Source organism: Microtus oregoni, unplaced genomic scaffold, assembly GCF_018167655.1.
Source record: "Microtus oregoni isolate MIOR12 unplaced genomic scaffold, Mior012 000013F_ref0000133, whole genome shotgun sequence".
NCBI classification, from domain to species: domain Eukaryota; kingdom Metazoa; phylum Chordata; class Mammalia; order Rodentia; family Cricetidae; genus Microtus; species Microtus oregoni.
The window spans coordinates 43,998,917-44,011,143 of record NW_024543072.1 but is presented as its reverse complement, the minus strand read 5'-3'; the positions used below and the strand labels follow the sequence as shown (position 1 = coordinate 44,011,143).

General features: G+C 47.9%; 1 protein-coding gene across 7 annotated transcripts in view; it reads right to left on the bottom strand.

The window, feature by feature from the left end:
- The window catches only part of Cacna1e (calcium voltage-gated channel subunit alpha1 E), a 470,517-nt gene that overhangs the window by 299,185 nt on the left and 159,105 nt on the right, over positions 1–12,227 (bottom strand). For all 7 annotated transcript variants that reach the window (XM_041662539.1, XM_041662538.1, XM_041662542.1 and 4 more), the window contains exon 3: positions 8,566–8,835. In XM_041662539.1, coding sequence (XP_041518473.1) covers positions 8,566–8,835 — 270 coding nt within the window. The remainder of the gene's footprint in view (positions 1–8,565; positions 8,836–12,227) is intronic.

Below are 12,227 nucleotides of genomic sequence, written 5' to 3'. Positions count from 1 at the left end.
AACACTTCCCTGGAGCCCTTTCACACATGGCTCCTGTCACATGAGATTTGATTTTTGTGGCAAATAGTTAGGGAACATTTTTCCTAGAGCCCAGTATCCCAGCACCCAAGCATGCGAGACTTTTCTAACACAATAGTTCTTTTAAAATTCTCATGGAACTCTGATCCTGAGTGCAAAATTGTATGTGTATTCTTTCAAGAGAAAGAGAGCCACATAACAACAGGGTACCAAAGAGATCTAATAGTCCCAATACTTCAGACAGTCACCTAGGGGCCATCTAGGCAGTCACTTGGGTCATTTTCACAAAATTTAGAGTGACCCTTAAGAAAATAAGAAATTCCACAGTAATATCTTTAGAGTGCAGCATCCCTTGACTTGGGTAAAAAAAAAAAAAAGAGAGATGGCAGATGAGCATGGGAAAGAATAAGGGAAAGGGACTCAGGGCACAACAGGCAGATGCTCAGAGTCCTGTTGCAGAAGACATGATCGGACAGACCCAGCTCTGTTGGAAATGGTAGGTGGCTGTTTTCAATGTTGTTTCACAGAAAGAAGCACGTGATAAAGTGTACCATCAGCTACCAACTGGGGAGCTTGCCCAGGAATCCAAATGCCCACCCATCCTTTGTAAAACACTGAGACCCACCCATCACCTGATGGCATAGATGATAACACACGACAATTACACCAATTCTGTGTGAAAGGGCAGAAAGGGCTGCGTCTAGAGCAATACAGCAGAGCCAGAAAAGAAAACTTGAGATAACTTAACAACTGATGAAGTCAAAGGAAAAAAATGAATGGGTTGCGACAGATAACTACTTCATGTGCGGATGTGCACTATAATTTGTGAAAGCTCAGAATGCAGTTCATACTCCATTCAGACTGTTTGACCATAGTTCAATAAACACTTGATTGGCAATATTCAGAATTCTATATGCCTAGAGGCCATCGTCAGGCACCTCAGTTGTCATTACATTTCAGATCTCTGGGTGCCAATTAATTTTCTTATAGAAAAATTCAAATAATAAACATTGCATTTTCTTTAACAGTAGGGAAGCCTGCGGTTGGCAATATAGAAATTGGGGCAGTTCTGAAGAAAAGTGTGCAGTAATACTTGTCCTTGGGAACTTGCCAGTTTCCATGTAATGACCCCGACTTTCTCCCAGCAGCTAGTACTTCACACTACCACCAGAGCGCATGGGTCCTGGAGACCAGAGTCACAGTAATAGTAGAGACAGCATAACCGCTTTGTTGATGCTTGTTAAATCAATAGCAACATATTTAATTATACATCATTCAGCAAAAGAATTTGTACCACTTACCAGGTGCCAGCATCATAATAGGTGCTGGAATTAAAATGGATATGCCCGTTCCCAGAAGAGCCTGTTCTCGGTTGTAAGGCCAAAAAGAATAAAATAAACTAACTCGAAGTTAGTTAATAATGTCATAAAATTGAGAGTCTATACTCCCATTCCCAAGAGCTCATCATCACTTTGATAGAATGATTTGGAAGTCTCATCGTCTGAGCCCAAAGAATAAGTTTTCTGTCAACAGCAGAGATCCAAATTAGTGTATCAGAGACAAGTTTAGGTTGGGGAACCTCCCTAGTAACCCTTCTTTTTTTCTTCTCCTTGTTTCTTTTAGATTTTCAAGACACATTTTCTCTGTGTAGCCCTGGCTGGCCTGGAACTTGTTCTGTAGACCAGGCTGGCCTCGAACTCAGAGATCCATCTACTTCTGCCTCCTGAGTACTGGGATTAAAGGCATGCCCACTCGGCCAATTAACAATTCTTATGACAAGGCACCGGCTGTATGGTAGCTTCCAAGGCCCACAGTGGCAAAGATCTTGGCAATTTGTGATAAATGAGAACTCTCAGGTCCTATTTCAGACTTAACTGAGTCAGGGATTCCCAGAGCTGGACCCACCGAGCTGCATTCTCATAAGCTGCCCAGGCAATTCTGAGACAATGTAAGAGTTTGGAAAACAATGTCTTCATGAAACAGGCAGAGTGCACACATCTGACTCTAACACAAAGGACCCAAATGAGGAATTAGCCCTACTGCTATTGGAAATCCCCTATGGAAAGAGATGGTGGACAACAGGATGGCAGCAAACTGGTTCCCACCAGCACACAGCTGGAAATGGCCAGGATGTCAGGACCTGTGGAAAATTCTTCTCATGCTTTTTCACTCGAACCAGCCCCATGAGACAATGGTGTGGAAGTTGAGGGAAGTGGCACAGTTTAAAAACTTTCAACTCACAGAGAAGCTAAGGACTGAGAAGGACTGTGGAGGACGCATGTTCCTCCTCCCTACAGTTTCCAGAGCTTCCTTTCTGGTCCAGGAGGCCACTCACACCACCATGCGTCTCGACAATGATACACCACAGTCTCATCACCAAAAAGACCCATTCGTGATGCTACAGAGAGCACTTATTTCCCCACTCACCAGTTGCCTACTGCGCAGCTACCTCTCGAGTAATTGTGCCCCCCAATAAGGGCAGAAGGACAAGCCTCAAACATACTTTCCCGATTCTTCCGAGATACCATGCAGATATGACAAAACACAGCAGGACCAATGCCCCTGAGAAAGTGAAGCCTTGATATTACACAGCTGTGACGGTGATTGCGCTCAACTCTCATGGACCAAAAGACCACACCTGGTGCAGGTACAACACGGGGCCTCTCTCTAAAGCCCTGCACAAACCTGAGGCTGGCACCTCACCATGGACAACAGAGGACTTAAAAGAAAAAGCTGATTTCTGACACTGGCCCTTTGCAAAAGACCATCGTCAATCTAACAGAGGCAAATAACCTCCCTTTTTTGAAAATTCTAGGGGAAAAAAAAACCACACAGACAATGAATTATTCACAATGGCTGAACCTAAAAAATGAGAGAGAGAAATATACAGAAAGATAAAATGATGGGTAGAAGGCTGGGCCGAAAAAGAAAGGGAAGACCTGCCCTCTGTCTCCCTGTATAAAAAGAGTATCAGTTATATTGCATTTCGGTCCACTCTGCTGTGTCTTTGTGGTCAGCAGTAAGCAGATCAGCACTCTATCCTCTGCAGGACTGGACTCAGGTGGCTGGTGATATCCTGTGAGTGCAGCTTCCCTGGTGGCCCTGAGCAGGGGACTAGGAAGGCCAACAAGCTGCTTATTCAACAGGTAGAGTCAATGGGTTTGCAAGAGCTTAAATAGCTTAGCAAATCTTGATCCAGTTTTATTTTAAGCAAGAGTACAAAGTCTAGAAGAAACCAGATGTTCTCTCTTTATGAGAGAAGAAAGAAGTGGCGAGGTGTCACCTACATCTTGTACAGTAATGGCTGAAAAGTGATAAGCAGTGTTCAATGGAGCCACTAAATCCAGCCCAGGTCTTTTAGGAGGAAGAAAGGCCTATGCTCATTATTTTCTCTGTGTCTTTTAACTCATACTGTGTGTTACACCTATTGAAAGGAAGGCAACTGCAGGAAAGTGGGGTGGGGGAAGAATAATAGCATGCAAACCAATAGACAAAACTATTACATCCAAGATGTGTTTGCCTTCATCCTCAAACATTTTATTCCTGTCAAAGTCTTTCATTCTAGCTCACTTTCCAGGCTGTATACCAATTACAAATGGTCCTTACTATTGTTGTTGGCCAGGCTTCCAGAAGACCCACAACCCCCAATATTCTTTGTTGTCAACTTGACTCTACCTGGAATGGATTACAGTCCAGAAATGGAGGGCACACTTGTGACCTTGAGGCAGAAAGACAACAAGCCTTTGATACACACCTTGAGGCTGGAAGGCGTCAGGATCTTGAGGTGAGAAGGTACACTTTTGATCTGAACCACACCTCCTTCTGGAAGCCTCGATGAGGACAATGAAAGAAGGAAGGTTGCCCTGCTCTTTGCCTGCCTGTTCTCACCTTGTCAACACATCCATTCCTTCATTGGCCCTGGAGCCTACTTGAGATTCCAACATATCCAGAAGGCCAGTTGAGACACCCAGCCTTGTAGGACTGAGCAGCTACTAGTTTCTTAGATGTTCCATTCACAGCAATACCTCATTTAAGACAAAACAAATAGGCAATCAAGAGACTGTTCTTGGAACCCCAGAAAGCAAAGATCTTTATCCTTCATCTCCTGGGCCAACTACAGCCATGGTATCTATGCACAAGTCAACGGAAAACATGAGGGCTCTATACCATCTGACCACAGGGTTTAATTACAGACTTCATCCTTGTTCAATCCCACTCTCTTACCAGCCAAGACTCATGACCCACTGGAGTTACAACAAACCCGAACTTCTTATCACTCCTGCAGTTTACTGCCTTGCTTGCAAGGCACGTTTATTTAGAAAAGAAGAGTATATGCCAAAATGAGAGATCTTACTCTTTCTGTAAACCTCAAGAAAATCCTCCAAATAAATTTACAATTCATCGAACAACACACAGGGAGAAATCTGTGATACACACACATAGCCTCAGACCCATATCCAGAGTGCTCCTAGAGACACTGAGATTTTCCACACGAAATCATGTATGCACAGCCACCGCTTCATCAGCTCAAAGGTTGCAAACGTATTTGATCTTCCTACTCGGAACTATGTTCACTTCCACATTAAACACGTGCTTCCCTGCTGAGATGACCAAATAGGTGAAGCGGGGAAAATCTCCTCCTGATCACCTATGGTGTAGAGTCTCCAAGTTAGACACGCCATTTCTCCCCTTTACCTCTGACCAGGAAAAGCGGGAACGAGAGTGGGCTGTCTCCCAAACTCCAAGAGAGATCCCAAGTGTCTTCCCTCAGGGTAACTGTTCCTAAGAAAAGTCAGAATGGCAGTGTGCAGCACAGGGACCAGTGGGTAGCTTTCAGAATAGCCAATGCCTGAGAAGAAAGAGCACTCTTGTTAGATCTACTAGATGAGCAAGCAAGAAAGAACAGAATTCCATAAAATGTGATACCACATTTTAAATCAGATTAGCATTTTCAAAAAGGCTATGGTATCCTCTGCAGAAGAGAGTGTCATGAGAAAATAAAATTATCTCCCTATGCAGATGTAGCTTCTAAGAAAAAGGAAATGCATTCAGAGTGGGCTGCTGCTTCTCCACCATCTCCCATGCCAAATCTGGGTTATTGTAGACATGTAGACATTTTTCTTCAAATTAGAACTAGGCAGCTCCCATTAAGGGCAATATAAAGCCCTCCTAAGTCAGGGGAGGCTCCTATGAGCACAAATTAAATCATGTCTTTTACTTAGCTCATCCCTTCAGATCAACAAAATTAAAATATCTGACACGTGAGAAAAGCACCTTAACATCCTAGTTCCTCAGTGACTTTCTGTCACCAAAAAAAAAAGAAAGAAAAAGGTAAAAAAAAAAAACACACACACACACACAGAGCGTAGTGCACAGCAATCAAAAGTCACATGTGTGTGATTGTCTACCAGTACCAAACCCGGTCTTAACAGCATTTCTGAACAATTTTCCTGTAGTAAAAAATATGGCCCTTACAAAGAACAAAGTCCTTCTTAAATCGACCACCACCACAACCAGGAACACGGTCAATTGCCGACACACACTAATCACCTGGGGACCTGATTGAGCAGCTGTGAAGCGGGACCCAGGAGTCTGGGTTTTGAACAAGCTCTCAAGTGATTCAAATAAGGCTCCTCGATCTCAACGAGATGCAAGAATCCAAATGACTTCACCTTGAACTAAGAGTCCCACCTTGCAGGTGTGCAGAAATTCCCAAAGGATTCCATTAATAAAAATGGATGCTTATTAGGTAATTAGGGGATGTTCCAGGCCCTAGACACATTTAACTCCTTCAATTCTCCCAGCAACTCTTTATCATCACCCTGACTTTAAGAGTAAGGAAATTGAGACGTAGAGGAACGAAGTAACTTTTCAAGGTCATGGAGCTTCTGGAGGAGCTGGGATTTGAACTCAGACAGCCTAATCAGAGAGTTTTAAGAGTAACTGCTCCTCACACTGATTCTCAACAAGATGAAGCAGATATTGGAGGAAACTGCATGTTGAGAACCGGAGGGAAGGTGAGACTAGCCTAGATGCAGCTTGGCAGAAAATGCAGAGCCCACAGAGGCGCAATGTTTCCACGTGGTCATCACCAGAGGGAATACATTAGTCAGTTACACTGTACAACCAGAAGGGGAAAAAATCCAACCAGGATCCCCCAACATCTTAGCAGATGTTCTCTGAACAGGTTACAACTTAGAGGCTGTAGAACCACTGCAAAATGTCCAAGTATGGGGATAGCAAAGATGTCTGGGACAGGACTTATGGCCAAGGCACAGAGCATGACAGTAAGATTCCTTCCCTCCAGAGTCTGTCTATTGACTCTCATTAGTTCATTTTGACCAACAAGAAAAAAAAAAAAAGGAGGTATAAAACTCAGTGACACCTTGCTCTTACAGTGGCTGGTGGGAAACCTGTCTTTGCAGCAGAAGAAAAAACGTGGCAAAGAAGCAAAGGCATGGTGTAGGGAACGTGATTCATATCCCAGCCTGGGAGTCTGAACCCAGCCGGAAGTACCCAATGTGCAGCACCCGGTGATTAGGGAGCCCTGGAGTTTTAGTGGCGCTGTCCGAGGTGCCGAGGATGGCTGCAGCCACACTTTACCGTGTGAGGGTCAGAGAAGCTGCTTCATCTACTGCAATCAAACGAGGGGGGATCGTCGAGGGGGTGGGATGTCCTAAGAGGGTCACAGCAAAGCGGCACCTGGTGGGTGGGAAATCTGAAAGAACTGTAGAAGGCGGGCAAGGGAGGGGACTTTTCACTGGGAGAGCAGAGGGGTACTGCTCCGATGAGTTATTTGCAGTATTTGCAGCCGCAGCATGCAACACAATGCGATCTGTCCGCTTTGTGCAGCTCACTGCCAGGCATGACTGCAGGGACCAGGCCCCTCCCCCGCCCCAAGCCCCCATCTAGATAGTTCAACCCAAGCACTCTATGGCCCAGATCACTCTGTGGGGGTGGAAGGGGGGAGGTGAGAACTGGAGAACCAGGAGGAGAAAGGGAGAAACCCAGCCAGGGGGGGTGACTGTGGGAGGATGTGAACAGCAGGAAGCATCACTGCTTAGCGATGCTTCTTCATTTCTAATGAGGTGCTGCCTAGAAGCACCATGCGCCAGCCAATCCCGAAGCTGCTGAAGCAGGAAACTGGGAGGGGAAAAAAAGAAGGCCAAAAACTGTGTGTGTGTGTGTGGGGGGGGGGTGTCAGAGATCCATCCAGACCTTGAAGGAAGGAACCAAGCTGACTTACAGGCTAATACTTGAGATGCCTCCTCACAGCTTCCTTCAGCTGTTTTACTGCTGCACACCTGAAAGGAGTGTTGGAGAGGAGGAAGCATGGGGGGAAAGAGGAGGAGCCTCTTTTGCAGGTGCATTCTTCGCAAGAATTGTACCTCCACATGCACCAAAGTCCCTGTCCCCAAGCCAACATTCAAACACCAATCACTGGCTTGCCTCCCAGAATCCCCTGAAACACCCCACCACCCTCAACTCCTAATGGCCTTGTCAGGCATGCAAATTCCTAGTGCAGAGCAGGCAGTGAGGTGCCTAATCAGCAGCCTGCATTTAGTGCACTTGGTGAAGCCTGCAGAGCAGCCCCTTTCATGGCCTGTCCCCCAGAATCCACCACCACTGGAGATGACCCACCTGCTCTTCGTGAAGAGCAGTACCCTTGGCTTTAGGGGTACTTAGTTTGCACACCTCTGACCCTCAGCTGATGAATTCAGGCCCAGTCGATCTGCCTGGTTCAGGGTACTGGCAGAGCAACCGGGTGTGTCAAACAGTAAGAAGCAAGAGTAGCAACCCAGAGTCGAGGAAAGGTGAGCACACCTCCTTGCCTGAGAAGAGAACGCCAACTTTGAACTATGGTGGGCTGTGATGACAGGATCACCTCACCTGACAGCCACTCACTTTCAGTTGAACTTAAACTTAGTCTCCAGAGTTAGCTGAGTCCCCAGTCCAAGACCTGTTTTGTAAGTATGCATTTGTCTACTCCTATCCATGGGTTCGACTCAGGCTCTTTGAAGCTTCTGGGCTGATAAATTCCCTCCCAGAGCCTCAACTTCTCTGCTGGGCAGATAGTGTCAGTGTCTTCCCAGCTGGTAGGAATGGGGGCTGAGGGACTGACCCTCAGAAGTGGAGGAAAAGAGGGGAATGATTAGGAAAGAAAACCCTGAGATTAGAGGTAAGTCAATCCACATGGAGTGCAGCTTCTGGAATGATTGGAGCTTTGGGGGTGGCCGAGAAACAGACAAAGCCAAACCCAGAAAGGGGCAGATACCTCAACACCAAGCACCTAGGTACGCTAGAGATTTCCACACGGAGAAAAAGCCAAAAACCAAAAGTCTTACCTTGAAAAACACTAGTGCCCAAACAGGTCTCCAGGGTACCAGGCTTGCCCCTTGGATGCAACGAGGTAGTGTGCACTTCAGCAAAGGGGCAAATTTGGGCACCAGGAAGGGGTGGGGAATAAATTCCATGCTAGGTGTTCCCCCCCTCACCCGATGGAATGCAAAGGGGGAGAGGGAAGCCATGGTGGGCAAGAAAGGATATGGCCAATCGATGAGCTTCTTGGCGTATTTCCTGACAATGTTATCTTCTCCGAAGATGAACAGGGATCTGTTGACCGTGAAACAGTTCTGCCGGACAGGAATGGGGTTGTACAAAGCCATAGTCCGCGCCCTCTGCGCTTTCGACTGCTTGTAGGCGGCTGCTGGCCCCGAGGCCGGTACAGGGGTTCCTTGCCGGTTCCTGCTCTGGTCCGAGTCTCCATCGCCTGAGCCCGGCCTGCCAACGACCACCGCCTCCCCGAAGCGAGCCATCCTGAAGTTTAAACAGACAGAAGACACACAAAGGTGATCGCCGAACACCCGCACACAACAAGAGGCAGAAAAGACACAGCCAGACTCAGAGCCTTATCCACACAGGCGCAGGGACCACCGCCTCTGGGGACCCCTGCAAGCTCTTCAGCCCTGCTCTGAACTGTTGAATCTAAAGGCAACCTCTGCGAAGCTCCATTCCACAAGAAGAAGAAAAAAAAAAGAAGAAGGGGGTAGGGCTTGGGGTGCTCAGCTTCTTGAGGCAATATTTTCCCCAAAATGCCAGCGTGGGGTGGTGTTCAGGGACCGGAGAGAGGTGGAGTAGGCTGCTCCTCAAACATAGCTCCTCTTCTGGCACACGTACCACCTGGTTCAGAGAAAGGCAGGCACCGGCCCTGCTAGGTAACAGTTTGCTGATTTATTGGCTGGGGTGAGGGGTAGAGAGGAAGAAGGAAATGAAAACAAAAGAACTTTGAAAGAAAAACGAAAAGAAAAAAGCCGAGGGCCAGCTACGTTGGCATGCTTTAGAACGCCAGCCCCTGCGAGTCCATCTAAGAAATTCCACAGTCAAAGACTTGGCTCTTTAAATCTGCCAGCAGAGACGCATCCAAAGGTTGGAGAGAGGGGGGATGGAGGGAGGGGGAAGAGCGGTACTGAGGTTCCTGCGTAAACCGCAACGCCGGAGAAATGAAGATAAGAAGTCGATCCAGCCGGAGAGGGGCAAATGACTTCACAACTCCTGCGTTTGGGGTAGAAGTTGAGCAGCAACCAGAGAGCAGCAAAGCCCAAGTGCCAGCATCCGCCCAGAGCGCTCGCCGCCGCCGCCTCCCAGGATCAGCATGCCACAGCGATCCGCGGCTGCGCCTGGAAGAGGGCGGGAGCGCGAGCGAGCAGGCGGGCGAGCGGGCGGGCGAGCACTCACAGCGAGGAACAGGTTGCAGTCAGCCTAGCTAGCGCTGGCAGGACATGGGACTTATCCATGAACCGAACTTCCTCACCAAAGACCAACTCACCCTCCTCCTCCCGGCCCGCCTGGCTAGAGGGAGCAGAGATGATGCTTAAAGGCCGGTGTGGAGCGCGGCACAACAGCACAGCAGCGCAGCAAGGTGGCCAAGAATCCGAGAGGGATGCAGGGACGCAGGGGAGGGGCCCTGAGAGTCCAGCGTGGTGAGGCTGGTTTGGCTTACAGATTCATTTGACCAGAGGCTACCTAGGCAAGGGTCCAAGGATGAGCTGCCTTTCCCTCGAATGATGCAGAAGAGATGCGGGCTGCAGCTGGTGGTGCCTGCGGAATCTCTGCAACAGATCAAGGACCTGTCCTGGAACGTTCTCCTTGGTACTGGCACAGAAGGGTACCGCGTGCTGTGCCTCTTTCAATGCCCTGCATAGTGTTCTGCTCGCTGCCGCTCTAGTGGAGAGAAGGAACCTTGTATACCCCTCGCCAGGATCTTAAGGTCTCTCTAAGGCTCCACTACCACCGGCAGGGATTCCCCAGGGCAAAGACGACACTCTCTTCTTAAACCAGCACTTAACATTCTGTGGACTCAGACCCCTGTGGCATCTGCTTCTCTGGGATATTCTGTCCTGTCTTACCTTAAAAGGCCACCAAGAAGGCTGGGCTCTGGCAGAACCCTGTGCCTTACTTCGTGGCAGGTGGCCCAGATATTCCAGTCCCTAGACAGTGAGCCTGAACAAAACTTCCCTCAAAATTCTCAAAATCTTAACAGAAGGGTCTTCCAACCCACCACCACCTTTTACTTTCCAATAAGATTCACTGACTCTCTCTGATCTACTCCATTCAGAGGGGAAAACAAAACAAAACAAAACAAAACGAGTGTCTGAGCTGCAGAGGTAGGAAAAGCAAGCTTCCAACCCTGGAAAAAGAAGCTCTGTGTCTAGCAACCTTGTCCTTATCCACACGAGACCCCATGGGTAGTTTATCCCTGTCCCCTCCCATTGTCCTCACTTAGCTGGAGCACAGTTTGCTAGGTTTATCCCCACCTTTGGCTTCGACACATAGTTGTATCCATGTTCTCCCTGTGTGAGCAATGGAAGAGACGAGGCCACCTGCCACGAAGTAAGGCACAGGGTTCTGCCAGAGCCCAGCCTTCTAGGTGGCCTTTTAAGGTCAGACAGGACAGAATATCCCAGAGAAGCAGATGACGGAGCAAAGGCTGACCAAGGCCCAGGTGTTGGGAGTCATGGGTGAGTGTGGTGGCACAGGACTGAAAGACAGTATCCCTGTGTGAAATTAATTGGCGAGAGGGGAGGTGGCGTCTAAGTGTGAGGCACGTGTATCCCCCTACTCCTGTGTGTCTGTGTGGGCAAGGCCACGTGAGCACTGGCACATGTCTATTGTATGAGAGTGCTGAGTGTTATAAGTGTGTGTTTGCTTGTGTGTGTGTGTGTGTGTGTGTGTGTGTGTGTGTGTGTGATGAGATGGGATCTGTGTACAAGAAATCCAAAGAAGTGGTCTCAACACAGTCACTTCTTATGACTACCCTTAGGAACAGCATGTTGACACTGGGATTCAGGGGAGCCCATTTCAAGCCACATTACTATTGGAGGTGTGTCATCTCTGCCTGTTACTGTGATCTCACTGTACTGACCAGCTTTATAGGAGGCAGGAGTGAAGCGGGGGTTGACCATGAAGACTGGATAGTCACCTAGACGTAGTCACAAGCACCTCTCTCAGGACTCTGTAAACTTCATGGGACCAAAGCAGCCGCTTCCCAGAAGACCCATAATCCGTAGCACAGACGCCCTGTCAATCACTCATTTAACAAATATTTTCACATGCAGTCCCCACAACAGACACTATTTTAAACATTGGGGATTCAATAATGAGCCATATGGATGATGACATAAATGATGCATCTTTCAGAACTTAAATGAGATTGTGTAGCTTTGCTGCCTCTGCTCTAAACGCTCACTTTCGTGTGGAGACATCACACCTTTCCTTCCTTCCTGGCCATGCCTTCCTTCGTATCTATCTGTTAAGTGGCATATTAGCCTTTGACCTACAACAGTGCTTCTGAGGATGATTAAGGACCCCGACTCATCTCTTTACCTGCCCATCAGAGACCTAGTACTGGTTCTCTTTCCTTTTTATACCATACCCTGAGTTCCGCGTGACTGCTCCAATTCTTTAGAGGCCCGGAATATGCAAGACAATATACATAGTGGTTATGGGACCTTAGTGGGGTTGGACCCAGCTTCCCTGCACTCCTAAGGGGCAGGCTTCATAAATGCCTGGGAGAGTTCCCATGGGACTAGAAATGACTCTGTAGGGGAGTTTATGGGAATCCTTGGAGAAGCAGTCTAGGGAAAATATCACAGCATCTACAGCATCATGGCATGGTTTAAGAACAGCAAAGCTGAGCCGGGCGGTGGTGG